At 40.8% G+C, this 20,463-nt stretch overlaps 1 protein-coding gene across 1 annotated transcript in view; it reads right to left on the bottom strand.

Moving 5' to 3' along the window:
- The window catches only part of TRPC7 (transient receptor potential cation channel subfamily C member 7), a 150,990-nt gene that overhangs the window by 65,970 nt on the left and 64,557 nt on the right, over positions 1 to 20,463 (bottom strand). Inside the window, exon 4 of the mRNA XM_036282146.1 lies at positions 4,914 to 5,078. Coding sequence (XP_036138039.1) covers positions 4,914 to 5,078 — 165 coding nt within the window. The remainder of the gene's footprint in view (positions 1 to 4,913; positions 5,079 to 20,463) is intronic.

Raw genomic sequence — 20,463 nt, 5'->3', positions numbered from 1 at the left:
AGGAAAGGATCAATGGGGGAAAAAGGAGAAACATTTGTAACAACAACAACAACAAAAATCAAACTACTTTAGCTTCAGAAAAGCAAAGCAGGGATCCTCAAAAACTGTAGAATCACCCATGCCTTCCTGACTAGATGTTTTTATTTAGGATGAGACAGGGTTGGGAGCAATGACTAACACTGATATTTCTGCAAGCAAGAGCTCCATGGCAGTAAATACTGGTAGATTGCACACTACAAAGACATCAGGTGGGAGTGTACAGTTGTTTACAGTTCTTCCTGCCTGAGTCCTTGGACTAATAAGGATAATGGAACAGTGAAGGTTATCAGGTAGCCAAGGAAGTCAGCTTCCCCTCTTGTATTTTTATAATTAGGATTTGTGTGGTTCCTCAACAATCTCATGGTGCTTACTTCTGTCCCAGTCTACCTGCTGTGGAGACACTGAGCCCTTGAAGATGGCTGTTATTTTTTCAGCTGTTAGATTTTAATAGGAAAACAACCTAAATTATGAATCAGAAGGGAATAGTAAAGGATGGAAAGCAGCCTAATCAGTGATCAGGGCCATTTGGCTTTGGGACCCTTGTTGGAGCTCTCTAGCAAAAGATCTACCTGAGAGCATCCATGTGACTAAGAACCCACTGGCCCTTCAGGGGCTGCCTGACCTCCCCCATACTGGTGTTTATGATGAGAGATCATAAAAACAAAAATTACTGATCTGTTATTGACCCTGACAGAACTTTCCTGTGCTCCAGACCTGCCATTATCACCATATGGGCACATCTGTGACTTTGTCATTCTCCTCAACCACCAAATTAGGAAGATGAACTTCTATTTACACCCTTAGCCTTATAATCTTACTTAGCTGTCTTTCTTAGAGACCTTCAGAAACTTATGTAAAAACAGAATTGACAGCATTGGGAATTCAATAGGAAATAAGGGATGAGGTTATCTTGGCAGGCTAATCAAGTAATTTTTGGTGCCCCTAGAAAATGACAGCAACTATTAGGAATTAAAGACATCATTAAGTTGGAAGCAGAAATCTCAATATTTATTAGACATTGATAGACAGTAGCTGGTTGATGAGGTTTAGCAGTGAGATTTTATGAATATGTTTATCAAAAAATATCGGGGTCTAATTTCTTTGAGGGAATTGTAATAAGGTCATTAGAACATGGACCTGCTGGAATGACACTGGCCTTTTCATAGAATTACTAGATAGATATAAAGGCAATGGCCCCCTGGGAGGAGGGATACTGGCATATTAACAGAGTTCTCCACTGTGCCACCCCTCTTTGGAGGACATTGTATTCAGGACATCAGGAGCCTCTAGAGAGGGCTGCTTTCTTTGAGTGGAAGATGTGACCTTCCTTTGTAATCCCCAGGAACATAATCTCTCTGCCAAACTTGAAACAATTTCTTTCTAAATGTGAAAGGAAAGACTAAACATATCTTGACTATTTTATCTGTCCTTTGGCTGCCTCGGAGCAAGTTTAAAAAGCTGTTTAATGAGGAAATCTTTTCTTGGAATGAGCATTGCCACCAAAAATGATCTCATACCATAGACTAAGATGTGTCACTCAGTTGTGGACACACCCTCCACTTCACTGAGCTCAAACTTTGAGCCCAAAAGGTGCACAGAAACCACAATAGCTTAATGGCCAGTTTGTTTATCTTGGTTGCTGTTTCTCAGTCTTACTGGAAGTCCCAGGAGTACCAAATGTCAATCATACATGTATCTGAGCAAAGGAGAGGAAGCCCCAACCATGGGGCCAAACTCTCCTGCAATCATTTCTTCTAGAATGTTTCAGAAGACTGCCATGCCTCTGACCCTTGTTTTCCATGGTGGCATTGGTCTCCTGGGTTTACTGAGCCCCAAGAAAGTCCCAAATTCCTTCCCCGCCTCCTACACATACTCCACCCATTCCTATCATATCTGCATGATTTTGGCTAAGATTCTTCTCAGACCTACTGCAAATTTAGTCATTGGCATATCATTTCTTTGTAAATATTTCCTCAGGCGGGCAGAGGCAAACCAATTTGCTGGTGTTGGCTAGTTCCAATTTTCTGGAAATTGTCACATTTCTTTTACAGCAAAAGTGAGGATTGGCAGTGTTTACTCCACCAAGTGGTTATTTCAATGACTGAATGTCCTAGAATTAGATTGGAGCTCAGAGAGAGTGGAGGCAAGTGTCCCTATCCATTAGGCTCTGGGCAAAGGCAATAATCTAATTTGCAGAACAAACTAAATAATTCCAGTATGGAAACCTATGCCTAAAACCAATTACCAGCTCTAATCCAGCATTAATTCTTGTTTGTTTGTTTGTTTTTTACTCACTGTACTTTTTTCAGCTCATAATGAAGGATAGAAAAAATTGCCTTCACCTATCTTTGGGAAATTCTGATTTAGAAACTCATGTCATAGTATTCCATGGTGTATACATACCACAGCTTGTAAGAAAGAAAGATCTCTTATCCTTGGAGACGACATGGAGGTACGTGGAGAGTATTATGCTAAGTGAAATAAGCCAATCAGAGAAAGACAGATATCACATGATCTCACTTGTGGAATATAATGAACAAAATAAGCTGATGAACAGAATGGACCCAGAAACATAAAAGTAGGAATCAGACTGACAAACCTCAGAGGAGGGGGGCCAGGGAGAGAGAAGAGATAAACCAAAGAACTTATGTGCATATATGCATAACCAATTGACATAGACAACAGTACTGTGGCGGGAGTTGGGGGTGATTGGGAGGAGGTGTCACGGGTAAAAAGGAGAAACATTGTAACACAAATATATAAATTAATTAAAAAAAAAAACATGTAATGGTAGACTGATATAGAAACAAAATCCTCAATAGTGATAAGGTTGAACACTACAAATAATCAGTACAGGGACTTTTTTTGTTGTTGTTAATCCTCACCTGAGGATATTTTTCTATTGATTTTTTAGATAGAATGGAGGGCAGGAAGGTGGACAGAGAGAGAGAGAGAGAGAGAGAGAGAGAAACATTAATGTGAGAGTGACACATCGATTGGCTGCTTCCTGCATGACTTGTGACCCTTCGATCTGCAGACTGATGCTGTAATTGCTGAGCCATTACTGGCCAGGGCAGGACTTTTATTTTTAATGCCATGCTACAGAAGAAGGAGTTTGAGGACTAACCTTTCTCTGTGACACCCTCCTATTCATAGGCAGTCAGTTCATTGCCTGCCAGGTTAGATGGCCTCATCAGCAGCCCTGAAGTCTTGGGCCTTCCATACTGGCATGAGTTTCTCTGGGCGGAGTTGACAGGAGGATCCATTTACTGATAACACTTATATTAACTGCATTAGCTGGTCATATTTTCTGTGGGACTAATCTCCCTGTAGTCATATTTCTTCTATCGAATGTTGATTAGTTAAGCTTAATTTCTTTTTAAATATATCACTAGGTAAATGCAGTGTTGGAACCTTTAATGACCATCTTTTAAAAAAAAAATTTTTTTTTTTAATCCTCACCTGAGGACATTTTTGTATTTATCTTCAGACAGAGAGGGAGGGAGAGAGGGAGGAAGAGAGAGAGGGAAACATCGATATGAGAGAGACACATTGACTAGTTGCCACCCATACAACCCCAATTGGGTCTGGGGACAAACTGCAACTAAGGTATGTGCCCTTAACAGGAACCAAACCTGGGATTCTGTGGTCCGTGTGCCGAAGCTTTAACTGCTGAGCCAAACCGACCAGGGCTTTAATGACCATCTTAACCCGTGAAACTTATTTCAAAACATTTGCATGGTTTTGTCTTATAGGCACTAACTCTTACCTAAAGGTGGAGTGGCCTCTGGTGTTTTCTGTGGCTTTGGATCAAGTGGCTGGACTGTGGGGATGGATGGCAGCTTGTGTGTGTGGCAGCTTTGGACCTTCAGATTCCACTGCTTTTGTTACCATTGGGCACTAAACACTGCCCCTTCCTTGTGAGAAAACCCAGCTGTGTAACCTTGTAAGCTCTTCTTCTCTTTCCTTTGTCCTTTTCCTTTTTGTGATCTAATTAGCTGTCAGTGTGGGCCAGAACCCAATCAAGGAAGCCAAGGAAGCCAAGGAAACTGGGAAGATGTTGGCATGGATCTGCAGTGCCCCAGAATGATCTACATTTGACTCTCAGTCTACTATTATTTCTCTTTTCTAAACCTACTTCATTAGGTGTATGTCCCATAATGTAATTGAGGGAGTAAAATGAAACATTTCATGAAAAGGGCTTACTTTCCATTTTTGTTGTTGTTGTTGTTAATCTTCAACCATGGATATTTTCCCATTGAGTTTTAGATTGAGTGGAAGGGAAGGAATGAGAGAGAGAGAGAGAGAAACATTGATGTGAGAGAGATATGTTGATTGGTTGCCTCTTGCATGACCCTGTCCAGGGTTGGGGATCAAACCTGAAACCCAGGTATTGCCTCTGACTGGGAATTGAACCCAAGACTCTTTGGTTCACGGGCTGACACTCTAACAACTGAGCAAAACCAACCAGGGCTTACTTTCCTTTTAAGTATTCAATAAGAGTTGGCTATTTCTCTTACTATTATTATAATTATTATTACCATGGGTTTGGAGAACATGTTTAAGATAGTTCATAATTAGAAGAGAAGTGTCTTTATTTTCTCTCTGATCTGTTATTGATCAGATTGTCTCTCATATTTAAAATTTCCCATTTTATCATTCCTCTCTCTTTGAAAAAATAAAGATGGATAAAAGAAAGCAGATCTTAACATTTTCCTTCTAATGGGGTTCTCTACTTTTGCTAGGTATCTCAGAGCTATCTTCTTTACATGTGGGAAATGATCAGCTGCTTGTTTGAACAAAATGGACTTTGGACTTGCTAAGTAGAGAAAGAAGAAATAACCGCAAAGACATGCACCTTAAGCAATCTGTACCTTGCTGCACGGAGCAATCCAATAGGCTATGGCGAGAAAAGGGAGGCCTAGGGAGACTCCAAAGACAGCCAGGAATTTCACAGCGATAGACTGTTGACGTAAGCCTGAGAGATTTTCATACCACATGGTAAGCAATTGCTGCTGACAGTTAGGATGAGCAACGAACTGTAAAAACAAAACAAAAACAAAAAACAAAATGCAAACAGGAAATGTCATTAGTAGCACTTGAACAGTATATGACTTATGAGTAGCTCGGGGCTGAAATGTTCTACCTGGGGGCTGGCCTGTGTGTTAGAGTGGTAGCATCTAGGTCAGGTACCTGCTGGATCCTTCTAACTCAGTGATGCTGGGGGGTGGTCTTTGTTCAGTGGTCAAAGTCCTCACAGGACTGGCTGCATCAGTGCTTGACAAACTGAGGGCCTAAAGAGTCTCAGGCACACAAAATGACAGCTGACTTCTAGATCAGCGGTTCTCAACCTGTGGGTTGGGACCCCTTTGGGGGTCGAATGACCCTTTCACAGGGGTCGCCTAAGACATAACAGTAGCAAAATTACAGTTATGAAGTAACAACAAAAATAATTTTATAGGTGGGGGTCACCACAACATGAGGAACTGTATTAAACGGTCGTGGCATTAGGAAGGTTGAGAACCACTGTTCTAGATAAATACTTATCTCCAATCCAGGGATACTTATATCTGGGCAGAGTTTATTTGGGAGTCAACATGAACGAGTGGATGGAGCATGAATGGGGTATTGGAGTCCCACATAGGTTTGAATTTTGTTTTACTATTTACTAGCCATGTGATCTTGGTCAGCTACTTAACCTCTCTGAGCCTCAATATTGTCATCTTCAAAACAGAGTCTGTCATATTGTCTTATAGGATTAAATGAGATAGTGTAGACAGTTCCCCCTCTCTATCCCTATGAAGTATAAGAAAAGCCCTTGCATTGTTTCAAAAGGACATGTTGAAACTCCTAAGTATTTTCCCACTGGATTTCAGTGGTGGTGTTTGCTCAGGTGGGTGGAGCTCTTTGTGGCATGCTGGAGCACTAACACATTGTATCTACCCCCTTCCCACCCCCCATGCCATAGCTTCTTACCACCACCTCCCTCTCTTGGAACTGCCCCACTCTGATGCCCAGGTTACATGGTTGACCTTTTGTGGCCATTTTGTACTGTTGACCTCAGCCCTCTGGATAGAGGTTTTGGACTAGGGTTGGAGCCCTGACTTAAACTGGCCCCATCAGGTTTTCTCACCAAGGTATTGGAAACTATGATTGAGAGAGGCAGTCTTTTTATTTCCAGGGGCATTAACATGTAACCTTGGGAGATCTGGGCAGACATCTTTCACTGTGTGGACTAAGTAGCAAAACACACCAGTTAAAAAGGGATAAAGAAGAATGAAGTTGCATAGAAAGAGGCTCAGATAGTGTCCATGCCCCTCTGGAGTCCGGCCCCACTTTGCTTATGTGGTCCATGACGCACCCCTGAATCTACCCTTTTTCTGCTTGATCCAGAAGATTGACTTCAGTTACAACCACACATTACTTTTCTGCAAATATTTGGTGCTACTTGGTCATTTGTAGTTGATTCTCAGTCCTGACCAGTGGGAGCTGGTAATAGGCAATATTTAAGTAAAATTTATGGGAATACAGTTTATATTTGAGAAAAGTATACTCATTTGCTTATTTTCCTCCTGCCACAGGAGAAAGCCATTGTTTGCTTTGGTAGCCCTGCTCTTTGGCCCTACTCAAAATAGTCATGTGCCATAGGAGCTGGGACCCATGGACTAGAGCAGATAGACTGGGCATTCTTCAAAGGAACTGAGTTTCCATCTGTTGCGCTGGAATAGTATGCCAATTTTCATCTCATTTGCTCCATTGGGTTTGAAGGGGACATGTACAATGATTCTTGGGAAATGTGAAGTATTCCCTTTTCATTACAAGAACAATATAAATAAATAAATTTTTAAAAATTCTCAATGCAGATGACAATACATTCTTGTTTCCAGTTTCTGGGAACTCACAGCAGCAGCCAAGTGACCTGTGAGGTCACTACCAAAGGTTTATTTGGCCATGCAGCAAGCTCTAATAATTGTATAATTCAAACATCAGCTGCAAAAGATGCTTTTTTTGAGTAGCATTATTCACAGCAACCTCTAAGAACAAGAGCATTGGATTCTCCGTGACCCATGTAGGAACCCCAGGCCAGCAGATGATGTGCTTACCTGTGTTCTTTCTGGCTCACAGAAAGAACTTTGCTGTGGCAAAGTTGAGCAAGCAAGACAACCATATGGATGTTTCAGTAATTCTGAGAACTTGGTCACAGCAAAGGTCCCACAGAGGAATGGCGGGTGGGTGGGTGTGGGGGGTTAGTCAATTTTATTTTTCAACAGTCAGTCTCCTCTGCAATGGCTTTGGTCTGAAGAAACTCACAGTTGGGTTAGAAGGTGGGACATATGCCCATGAAATAGCAGAAGACCACGTGGCTGACCATTTGGCTCACCCTGTGGCTTCCTGCACTGTAGCTGCTCTGGCAGGACTCCAATCCTAACCCTCCGTTGGCCTCTTCATCAGTATCTAGGAGAGTCCATCCCTGCTGCTTCTGCTGCCTCCTGCAGACAAGCCAGCACAACTGACTGGGCAGCAGAGCTGGAGGGGAGGAAATTCGGGAGAGAACACAGTGGGAACCATTCCCACTCACCCATGCCTGCCTTGGGGCTCTCTAAGGACTCTGCCCTCCTCTGATTAGATCTTTCCTAATTTCCACAGCTGTATTTTTCCCCCTCCATAATAAAACAACCTAACTTCAATTTTTTTTTTTTTTTTTTTTTTTTTGTAGACAGGCTTTACACTGTAATGCTCCCAAGAAGCTGACAGCAACTGATAGTTGAAGACTGAATTGTTTATTTTTATATGGGAACTTCTCTACATTTGTGGCGGGCCTTCAAAAACAACTTCATGACACAGAGTTCAATGTGTATTAAAGGATTTTTTCTACTTTGCTTTTTAAGCACAGAGAAATATCATCCCTGAACCAAAGAAGATGGGAGTAACATGAGACATACCATCAGGACACAAAGAATACCCTAACTCAAAGGGCACTCAGCAGGGGAACATAGGCAGGAAGAACTCCTCCTGGGTTTCAGAGTGGGGCAGAGGGAGGATTTTCAAAAGCAGAGTTAGAGAGGAACTGATGAAAGAAAAGCACACAGCTAGAATAGAATAAAATGGGAACTCAGAAAATCATTGTCTTGGGCCTGCTTTCTTTGGCATCTAGCTCACAGAAAGATGGAATGATCAAAGGCTGGGTGACACCAAGAGCCATTCCTGTCCATAAAAAATCTGGACTAAAGTCATGGTACACTTTTATGAAAGCTGTTCTAGGGACGAACTGATGTAACCACCTCAGTTTTCCCATTGACATGATTTACACTCTTCATAGCAGGGAGTGTATAATGGCCTGGAGCTGTGACTCTTAATGTGGGTTTCCATGGAGCTGAGCAGCCTCTCAAGAGAATATAAATTAAACCACATCCACCATTGGGATGGACTGTCCAGAGAACTGGGAAGAAGACAGGGGAAAACTAAGAGAAGTTAAGCTACAGAAAGAGTTAGGAGGGTGCCCTGACCAGTTTGACTCAGTGGTGAGCGTTGGCCTGCAGGCTAGAGAGTCCCTGGTTTGGTTCCTGCTAGGGGCACGTACCATGAAAAAACAAACAAAAAAAGGGTTAGGAGGGAGCTCTGAGATAGAAATCCCTATAATGGAAAAGGAAACTGGTGGGATGACCCAGACTGGAAAACAGACCCTGAGAATCAGAAGGACCAGAATTTATGCGGCTGCGGTTCTTGAATCCATCCTAAGCCAGCTATATCCTGGTGGCTCATTTGACCAGCCTTCATGTTTAATATAACAACATTTCTACCCAAAGCTAGTTTTCTGATAATATCTCATCTGAATTTCTTGTTATTCACAGACATAGTAAGGATATAATGCTGACATATAGGAACTGTTGGGCATTTTGGCCAAATATTGGCTGTTACTTTGCTTTTAAAAATTTATTGATGGACCAGTGGAAAACCACTTCATTCACTATCTTCTCTGCTTTATATTTATTTACAAGGAAATATTTAATATTTTAAGAATAGATAATTGTTGAAGAGCTATAAACATTTTATAACAAACTATTGAGTATTTTTAGGGCTGTTCCATGGGATGTTAACACCCTTAGGTCAGATACTTACAGTCCAACAGGGTCTAAGACTTTCCTTACTAGGGGGTGGTGGTTAAGTTCATGGATGGGTGCAAGGCTACCTGGTTCAAGTTCTCGCCCTACCACATGCTGGCCATGTGCTCTTCAGTCATCGACTCTTCTATGCTTAGTTTCCCTCTTCTACAAAATGAGGCCAGTAATGAGGATTAACTGAGTATTTGTGAAGTGCTTAGAGAACAGTACCTGACAAATACTAAGCACTATATTTGCATTTGATGAATAAAAACAAGCCCATGACTTTCCTTTTCTTTCCCATTTTCTCTCTCTCCCTTTTTTCCCCCGGCTTTTCACTCCCTACAGCTCTACTTTTTGTCTGACTTCCATGTTGTTTTAGCACACACTTTTTTGAAGTGTTAGTGCTTTTGGAAAGGTCCATGTAGCCTAACCAGGTGGGTTAGGCCACTCTATCCAATCACTCCTCCTTCATCCCCCACTGAAGGGGCAGCTTTATTTTTCTAGGCAATTAGCTCAAAATGAGCTGGTCTTTGCTAGGGTCAGTCAGTTTGCCATCAAGGCCATTCAGCTGCACCCTGATTATGGAGCTCTCCATCAGTGAGGAGCAATGCAGGTTACTGAATCTGCAGAAGGCACTTCTCCTCCCTCCTTGGTGCCCCTCCCCTCACCTTAAATGCTGTTACCTACTGCATTTTGCCCTTTTTTGGGGAGAGGGGTAGAGGACTACATTTGACATCAGAGGCTTTGAGGCTATGTGATTTATATATTCTTTAAGCACAGATTTTTCTCTCTGACACTAGGCCTCATTTACAGAATAATATGTGGCAATGCATGATTTGATAAACTAAAAAATAACATAGTTGGAGAAAGATTTATGAAATCCCATGCTTATAGAAAAAATAACTTTATTTTATACAGATAAGTCATCAAAGGCTCCACTGATGTCTTATGAGACTGTGGTTAAGATTTTCCATTAAGTTCATTAGCTTATCGCCAGCATTTGTTTTATAGAAATGTATTTTTTTCTTCTTCTTCTTCCTGGAAACTGTTTACATAGGCAAAGGGAGACAGGTACTGTACCAATCATCAAGAGGTGGGAACAATTATATCCATTATAAAGCTGGTGATACTGTGACCATTCAGATCTGCCTCTAGAGCAGATATTTTCATGACTCATTACTTCTCCCAGTTCAAGTTTTCTACATCTTTTTAAGCTCATATCACTATATCATTCTGTCTGCCAAGCAGGAGGGCATCTCTGTGAGCCTGCAGATTTCAGATGTCACAGAGATGCTCATATGGTTTTCCAGCCAAATTTCTGGGTGTCTCCCTTCACCCTGTGGCAGTGGGCTGTATCCTATTGGGGACAGCTGATCTCTTCTTCTCCACAGCAGTACAAGTTCTGTACTAATCCCATGCCCATTCCATTAGCACTGTTTGGGATGGATAGAAAGAGTAAGGCATAGATAGAGGAAGGGATTTTATTTGGAGAAAAAGGAAGCAAGTGAAAGGGAATGAAGGAGGTAAAAGAAGAAGAGAACAGAGCAAAGGCGATAAAGTTTAAAACCTGACTTTCAGCTGCTGCTCCAGCTTCACTCCTGCCCTTTTCCTTCCCATGCCTAGTCTCTGGCCAAACTCCAGCAAAGCTATTCTCAGACCTGCACAAGCTTGACCATCTCTGAGCCTCTGCTCAGGGTATCTCTTGCTACCTGTAATGCCCTTTCCCTCATCTCTATATAGTCAAGTTTTGTCCAGTTCAATAACTATCTCTTCCATGAAAGCTTACCCTACCCACTCAGGTGAGAATCTCTCCTTCTCTTCTCTCACGCAGTTCTTAGTGTCTCCCTTTTGTCAAAGTTATATGTCTGTGTGATCCTCTACCAGAAAGGCGGTGCTCAGAGAGTGGATTCTCAGGCAGTAATGTTTGAATGAGTAAGTGGTGCAGCCAGAAGTTCTCTGTTCAGACTGCAAACCTGGTGCCTTCTATAGGACCAGAGTGGCCTTCCTTACTCATTTTCCCATGGTGTGGCAGCTCTCTGGCCATGCCACCACATCTGGAAGAGGTACATGTGTACAAGAGGCTGAAAGTTTGCTTGCTTTCTTGGCAATATGATTAATATGTAAATGACCGAATTCATGTTTTCATTGAATTTATTTCCACTACAGAAGTGCTAGATTTGAAAACAATAACAACAACTTCATTCTCAAAGCCAACTGAGCTAGGAGTTTAAGGATCTTATCAGGAAAAACTTCATACTATCATATGAAGAGGTCATTGAAGAACTGAGCCGAGGACGAGGGCAGGAATTGGAGCTTAGTTCAAGGGGAATTTTGGTTCTTTGTTTCATATATAATGCTTCGGCCTCCCTCTCCTCACCTTTTCACATCACCACCTTCAAAATTCTCCATTTTCTGATCACCTGAGTGTCTTTCAGACACTCCCTTCATTGCTAGAAGATTGCATTTGGATGCCTGTACAGTTGTCTCACTTGATTTCAGCCTTCCCTACCTCCTCTTCCATTTGTGCACTCACAAGCCCGACCAACCTTGGCATGCTTCATAGTTTTTTCCACAGTTGGGGTTCCTGCCAGGTAGCTGCTCACTGAGATATCCTGGAAGTCTACTGGGCAGCAAGAGGAGACGGGCACTTCAGAAGGCTCTTCACTCCCATGCAGATTTGATAGCATTTATTCAGTTGAGTAGCTTGCTCCATTCTCAAAGACAACTCTCTGTTCCTGTTTCTCAGGGACAGCAGGACATGGAAAACTCTCTCCCACCTCAAATTAAGCAAACCTCCAATTTCGCAGAGGGATTACTCATACTAATGTCCCAAATTGGTAGGTTGCTTTGAAGACTCAGCAGCTTCTCTCTTGCCAGAGAAAGAATGATTTGATTGTGAGGAAAGTTGTTCGTGACCAGCAGTGCTTCAGTCTTTAGGGTATAGGGATCCAAACAGATGGCGCTGGACTTCTAGAGCTGTGGGTAAGCTATTTCCTGAGGGCAGGTGAAATGACAGGGGCCTTGGTTGACCCTCTTGGAGGTGAATGCTAAGTGAGTGGTTTTCCAGTGCTCACCAGGATCCCTCCCATAGCACTGAGCCCAGAGGGTGCTGACGAGGTGACTCATTTTCCAGGCTGGATATATCATTATGGCCAGAGTCCCACTATGGACTTAGAGTGAGCTTCTAGCTGGTTCCAGATGACTGCCTTTGCTCTTTCACAATGTTACATAGTGGCTACTCTCCATACCTGGGTAGTGACTCTCTCTACCTCACTTAGGGCTCTGCCCTAGCCTGAAACCAAAGGAAAAATGGAAGCAGACCTTTTTTGGATTATTTTCAACTACTTACCTTTCTGAGCCTTCCCTTCCAGCCAAGCTGCTCTACATGCTGTTCCCAAATGTGACCTATGTAGACCCCCCAACCCCCAGTATGTGTTAAAGGACAAGTCATCCTGCTTCTCTCTGGTTCAAGTCCTAATCAGCCTTCGAGACCCAGCTTTCTTTCCACCTTCAAGTCCTACCAAATCCCTTACTCCCCTGAGAGGTGTTGGACTCCTTCAGGTCCTATTCTGTGGTCCACTCACTTGGCAATCATGGCTCATGGTCAGGTTGTGAATGGCTGTACTACTGTGTTTACATCTGATCTATTTTTAAGCTCTTTGAGGGAACCAACTATCTGCATCCCCGCGAGTATGCAGCCTTATGTTTTGCACATAATAGATACTCAGGAAACATCTGTTGAGTGATAAATTTAATGATCTTCTAAAGCCTCCAAGATTTGCTGCATGATTTTCTCTGTGACTCATTATCCCAGAATAATTTCTAAATGTAACAAATCCTCTGTTACTCAGGGTCTGCTGAACACTCAACTGTCTTCACATCTTTACCAGAGGGCAGACAGAGAGAGGTGATGAAAACTAAACCAGGCTCTTGTCATCTTGTGGAGGAGAAGATTGAAATGTGAGGTTAAAATAGCATTTGAGGATTATCTTTTGGATTGGATGGAGATTGTTTACTTTTTATGTACACAGTTACCACTGAAAACTGACATCAATCCCGAAAATATTTATACCATAATAATAATAATAATTATCATTACAAAGAATAGCTAATGCTTATTGGGTATCCATTTTGTGTCAGGCTCTGTGCTTAACAGTCACTACATTGTTTAACCCTCACATCAATTTATTTTGATGGGTATTTCTATATCCCTATTTTAAATATGGAAGCATGAGATATAGAGAAGTTGAGTAACTTGCCTATATTCACAAAGGTGATTATGACAGGGTCTGGGCTTGAATCCAGGCCAGTCTGACATCAAGGACAATGTTTTGAACTATCATCCTGTAAAGGTAAATTTAAAATCAGGCAGACATACCAAAGTATGAGGGACCACAGTGATTTCTCCAAGCCCACAGAGGCCAGGAGACCTCATGTTTCAAAATGGTGTTAGAACTGTCATTTCTCCATGTGTCTGCCTGTGGGCCAGCTAAGTCCCAGTGGAGATAAATATCAGGAACAAGGGTAAGGATACAAAGCTAGTTTTCTGAACTTCATCTCCCAGGAAGGAGTGAGTCATCACTGTAAAGGGGAAGCCTCGGTTGTCTCTCCTGTATATGGGCAAGAGCAGCAGCAGCTGATTCAGCAGTGGCTCTGCTAGCTGCCTGATCAGCACTCTGCCAGGAACCAGGCCAATTAAGCCCAATTTACAGCCTCAAAAATTACAGACTCCAGCCAAAAAACACTTTACTGGAGGACTTATTAGGATCTCAGGCCTTTTGCCAAATCTCACCTGACACTGGTATCTTAATAGGAAGACCTCTAGTTATCTGAGCCCGAGGTCTGATTAGATAATATTCCCTAGTTGGATTCATAATTCTGCAGACTTTCCTGGTGGTTGTGCTGTCCTCTGGGTGCAAAGATTCATGGAGTGGTAGAATATGCACAGGCTCTGGGGTCAGCCTGCCTGGGTGCTAATCTTGGCTTTACCACTGACTAGTAAGGGACAGAGTAACTTAACTTCTCAGGCTGCAGTTTCTCCATTTATAAAATGAACATAATCATTACTAACTCAGAGGATTTCCAAGGGTTCAGAAAATGCAGTTCCAGTTTTTGGTTTATGGTTCAATTTTTAAGTGTCAAAATTCTGTTTTTCTAATATAATATTTTATTTCTGTAATAAAAGTTAGGCTTATAAATCACATATCTTAAGCCCTGTACAAAGAGTTATATCATGTATCAAAAATTTTAATCAAAGGTCTGCTCACAGAGTATTTATTTGTATTTTTCATTTTTTTTTTTTTTTTTGTTAATCCTCACCGGAGGGTATTTTTCCATTGATTTTTTTAGATAGAGTGGCAAGTGGGGGAGGGTGGTGGAGAAAGAGAGAAACATTGATGTGAGAGAAACACATCAATTGGTTGCCTCCTGCACAACCCCAACAGGGGCCAGGATGAATCTGCAACCCAGGTACATGCCCTTGACTGGGAATCGAACCACGACACTTTGGTCCATGGGCTGATGCTCTAAATGCTGAGCCAAACCAGCCAGGGCAATATTTTTCATGCTTCTTAAGTAGAGAAAGAAATGTTATTATCATACAAGCAAAGTTTTTCTTGCAAGGATAGTTCTTACTTTAGTTCAAAGACTTTATCAACAAGGAGAATATGGATCCAGATGTACTGATGTTGATAGAGGAAGTCTGCATTTGTATTTAATTAAACCATTAATTAAACCAAAGAAGAAGAGAGAGAATGAAAATGCTTCCTTGAAATAGAAAACACAGCTTCCAACTAGAACAACAATTGTAATCCTAGGTTGATAGAGCTAATGGTAAGTGATGGAGTGGGATGGTCATGCATTTTTCAAAGAGGTTTCTAAAATTATTGGGTAAAATATTAGATCAGTGGCAGATGAAGAAATCAGATGGAAATATTTGGAGCTTACTGATAACTTTCTCTTTATGGTTCCAAATTCTCCAAGTTTTTCTTACAGAGAAAAATGTGCATATAACCCATCAATAATGTATTTGAAACACTACTTTTAAAATCACACTTTACATTTTACTTCTATGTAATTATTTAAAAATAACTTTAAAATTAATCTGCAAATTTATATTATGCTGATATATGTGTAACATATATCTTATTTTTATTTGAGAGTTTTATTTGCATATACAGTTTTATATTTAAAGCATACTCAAGGTTTAGTGTCACTTCTTAAAATTTAAAATTTTGAATTCTCAACACTTATAAAATGTAACTATTACCAGTATTTTGATAATATGAGACATAAATGTGAAATAATGGCATAGCCATTGGTTTAAATATTAGGAATAGCATATATGTGACATAAATGTTCCGTCCACATCTTGGTAGCTGGTGAGTACAAACTTAACTCCATTGGTAGATATGCATCCATCTATCCACCATACAGATAGTAATACCTTCAGGCATGGAGGTCACTGCAGATAGTAAGATGGTCAAGGCCTCTGCCTTTGGGAAGTTTGTTAATTCCCAAATCTTGATGGTTTGAAGCCAGTTCAGGCTGATGACAGGGATATATCTATTTTTTTATTATGGCCTTCTCCTGTGTATTTCTACTTGATTCAATACCCTATGTAATTCACTTTGCCTACCCCTAAATGTTCTCTGAATGTACCCAGCCAGGTCCTTTGCAAAGGCACAGCTGCTGTTGTGTCTCTGTAGTCCTGCTCTGGCTGCCCCACCCTCAGCTCTCTGATCTTTTGTTCTGCTTGCACTGGAGCTTCCTGGGCTGGTCCACGCTTCTGTGGAGTGGGTCTAGTCTTCTGCCCTCTGCTCTACTTCCAGGGGCTGTCTTCTTTCAGTTCTGCTGGGCTGGTGGGCTCCCACGTGGTAGTGGGTGCTGAGTTCCTCAGGATCTTGAATACCTTCTTGGCATGTGGGGCCTCTGTCTTCTTGGAGGTAGCCACTTGCCTATCTCTAGATCTCTACTTCTTTTTTTTTTTTTTTTATTTTTATTTTTTTTTATTGAATAATTTTTGTTACAAATGATTCTCCTTTTTTCCCCCAGTGGTTCCCCCCTCCCCCTTCCCTCCCCGCCCCTTCCCCCGATTGTTGTCCATGTCCACTGTTCATGCCTATATGCATATAAATTCTGTTGTTCATCCCTCTCTCAGCTCCCCACTCCTTAGGGGATTGTCCTCAAACTGTTATGTTCATTATATTCCAGAAATCAGTGAGATCATATGAAATTTGTCTTTCTCTGCTTGGCTTGTTTCACTCAGGATGATACTTTCCAGGTCCCTCCATGTAGTCTCAAAGGACAAGAGATCTTTCTTTCTTACCGCTGCGTAGTACTCCATTGTGTATATGTACCACAGCTTTTTAATCCATTCGTCTACTGATGGGCACTTGGGCTGTTTCCAGATCTTAGCGATTGTAAATAGTGCTGCTACAAAGATGGGGGTACATATATTCTTTCTGATTGGTGTTTCAGGCTTCTTAGGGTATATTCCTAGAAGTGGGATCACTGGGTCAAATGGGAGTTCAATTTTTAATTTTTTGAGGTGACACCATATTGTTTTCCATAGTGGCTGCACCAGTCTGCATTCCCACCAACAGTGTACTAGAGTCCCCTTTTCTCCACACCCTCGCCAACACTTGTTGTTTGATGATTTGTTGATGGCGGCCATTCTGACCGGTGTGAGGTGATACCTCATTGTTGTTTTGATTTGCATCTCTCTGATGATTAGTGATGATGAACATTTCTTCATATGTCTCTTAGCCATTTGTATGTCCTGTTTGGAGAGGTGTCTATTTAGTTCCTCTGCCCATTTTTTAATTGGATTCTTTGTCTTCCTTTTGTGGAGTTGTGTGAGCACTCTATATGTATTGGAAATTAACCCCTTATCTGATATATCATTGGCAATTATGCTCTCCCATACAGTGGGTAGCCTTTCCGTTTTGATGATTGTATCTTTCGCTGTGCAGAAGCTTTTGAGTTTGATGTAGTCCCATGTGTTCATTTTCTCCTTTGTTTCTATTGCCTTAGGTGATGTGTCAGTAAAAATTCTGCTGCGTATGATGTCTGAGATTTTGTTGCCCACAGTCTCCTCTAGGATTTTTATGGATTCATGGGTTACATTTAAGTCTTTTATCCATTTTGAGTTTATTTTGGTGTAGGGTGTAAGTTGATGGTCTAGTTTCATTTTTCGGCAAGTAGCTGTCCAATTTTCCCAGCACCATTTATTAAAGAGGCTGTCCTTACTCCACTGTATGCTCTTGCCACCTTTGTCAAATATTAATTGAGCATATTGCCTAGGGTCCATTTCTGGGTTCTCTATTCTGTTCCACTGGTCTATATACCTGTTCTTGTGCCAGTACCAGGCTGTTTTGATTATGGTGGCTTTGTAGTATAACCTGAAATCTGGTATTGTGATCCCTCCAACTTTGTTCTTCCTTTTCAAGATTGCTGTGGCTATTCGAGGCCTTTTTTGGTTCCATATGAACTTTTGAAGTAATTGTTCTAATTCTTTGAAGTATGCCGTTGGTATTTTGATGGGGATTGCGTTGAATCTATAAATTGCTTTGGGTAATATGGACATTTTAATGATGTTAATTCTCCCAATCCATGAACAGGGTATGTTCTTCCACTTTTTTACATCTTGCTCTATTTCATTTTTCAAAGATCTGTAGTTTTCTGCGAATAGGTCCTTTATCTCTTTGGTTAAGTTTATTCCTAGGTATCTTAATTTTTTTGCCGCAATGGTAAATGGGATTGTTTGCCTAGTTTCTCTTTCTGTGAGTTCATCATTGGTGTATAAGAATGCCATCGATTTCTTGACGTTAATTTTGTATCCTGCTACTTTGCCAAATTCATTTATTAAGTCTAGTAAGCTTTTGGTGGAGTCTTTGGGATTTTCTATGTACAGTATCATGTCATCTGCAAATAATGACACTTTCACTTCCTCCTTTCCAATTTGGATCCCTTTTATTTTTTCTTCCTGTCTGATTGCTGTGGCTAAGACTTCCAGTACTATGTTAAATAGGAGTGGCGAAAGTGGGCATCCTTGCCTTGTTCCTGTTCTTAAGGGAAATGCTTTTAGTTTTTGCCCATTGAGTATGATGTTGGCTGTAGGTCTTTCATATATGGCCTTTATTATGTCTAGGTATGATCCCTCAATTCCCACACTGGTGAGCGTTTTTATCAGAAATGGATGCTGGATTTTGTCAAAGGCTTTTTCAGCATCTATTGATATGATCATGTGGTTTTTATTCTTCAATTTATTTATGTGGTGTATCACATTTATGGATTTGCGAATATTGTACCAGCCTTGCATCCCTGGGATGAATCCCACCTGGTCATGGTGGATAATTTTTCTGGTGTATTGCTGGATTCGATTTGCTAGTATTTTGTTCAGGATTTTGGCATCTATGTTCATCAGGGATATTGGCCTGTAGTTTTCTTTCTTTGTTGTGTCTTTTTCTGGTTTTGGAATTAAAGTTATGCTGGCTTCATAAAACGAGTTTGGCAGTCTTCCTTCTTCTTGAATTTTTTGAAATAGTTTGAGGAGAATGGGTATTAGTTCTTCTTTGAATGTTCGGTAAAACTCCCCTGTGAAGCCATCTGGGCCTGGGCTTTTGTTTGCTGGAAGAGTCTTGATTACATCTTCAATTTCCTCTGTTGTTATTGGTCTGTTCAAGTTTTCAATCTCTATCTGATCCAATTTTGGGAGGCTATGTGTTTCTAAAAATTTGTCCATTTCGCTTAGATTTTCGAATTTGTTGCCGTATAATTTTTCATAGTAGTTGTTAACGATCTTTTGTATTTCTGTAGGGTCAGTTGTTATCTCTCCTGTTTCATTTCTGATTTTATGTATTTGGGTTCTCTCTCTTTGTTTCTTGGTGAGTCTAGCTAAGGGTCCATCAATCTTGTTTATCTTTTCAAAAAACCAGCTCTTTGTTTTATTGATCCTCTGGATTGTTTTTTTGGTCTCTATGTCGTTTATTTCTGCTCTGATCCTTACTATTTCTTTTCTTCTGCTTGCTCTGGGGTTTTCTTTTTGTTTACTCTCTAGTTCTTTAAGTTGTGAGGTTAGGTAGTCTATTAGAGATTTTTCTTCTTTTTTGAGGTAGGCCTGTAGTGCTATAAACTTCCCTCTCAGAACTGCTTTTGCTGCATCCCATAGATTTTGTATTGTTGTGTCCTCATTTTCATTGGTTTCCAGGAAGTTTTTGATTTCTTCCTTGATTTCCTCGGTGACCCATTCATTGTTTAATAACATTCTATTTAGCTTCCATGTGTTAAAATGTCTTTGTATGTTCTTCTTGCAATTGATTTCTAGTTTCATACCATTGTGGTCTGAGAAGATGCTTGTTATAATTTCAATCTTCTTGAACTTGTAGAGACTTAGTTTGTGCCCTAACATGTGGTCTATCTTTGAGAATGTTCCATGTGCACTTGAGAAGAATGTGAATTCTGTAGTTTTGGGGTGTAGTTCTCTGTAGATATCTATTAAATCCATTTGGTCTAGTGCTTCATTTAGAGTCTCTGTTTCCTTGCTAATTTTTTGTCTAGAGGATCTATCCAGTGATGTGAGCGGGGTGTTGAAGTCCCCTGTTATGATTGTATTGCTATCGATTTCTCCTTTGAAGTCCTCCAGAAGATTTTTAATATATTTTGGTGCTCCTATATTGGGTGCATATATGTTTATCAATGTTATATCTTCCTGTTGGATAGATCCTTTCAATATTATGTAGTGGGCTTCTTTGTCTCTAGTTATGGCCTTCAATCTGAAGTCTATTTTATCAGATATCAGTATTGCTACCCCAGCTTTTTTTTTCTTTTCCATTTGCTTGAAAGATTTTTTTCCATCCCTTCACTTTCAATCTGTGTGAGTCTTTTGTTGTGAGGTGGGTTTCTTGTAAACAGCATATAGATGAGTCTTGCTTTCTTATCCAATCAGCTACTCTGTGTCTTTTTATGGGAGCATTCAGTCCATTTACATTTAAGGTGGTTATTGATATGTACTTATTTATTGCCATTTTTGTTTAGTGTGGTTCTATTTTTCTCCCCATTTCTCCTGGTAATTACAGCAGTCCTTTTAACATTTCTTGCAGTGCTGGTTTGGTGCTAATGTACTCCCTTAGCCTTATTTTGTCTGGGAAGCTCTTTATTTGACCTTCTATTTTGAACGATAGCCTTGCTGGATAGAGTAGTCTTGGATTCAGATCCTTGTTTTTCATGACCTTGATTACTTCATGCCATTCCCTTCGAGCCTGTAATGTTTCTTGTGAGAAGTCAGCTGAGAGCCTTATGGGGGTTCCTTTGTAGGTAA

Source organism: Molossus molossus, unplaced genomic scaffold (genome assembly GCF_014108415.1).
Source record: "Molossus molossus isolate mMolMol1 unplaced genomic scaffold, mMolMol1.p scaffold_m16_p_4, whole genome shotgun sequence".
NCBI classification, from domain to species: Eukaryota; Metazoa; Chordata; class Mammalia; order Chiroptera; family Molossidae; genus Molossus; species Molossus molossus.
This window is presented reverse-complemented; position numbering and strand designations above follow the sequence as displayed.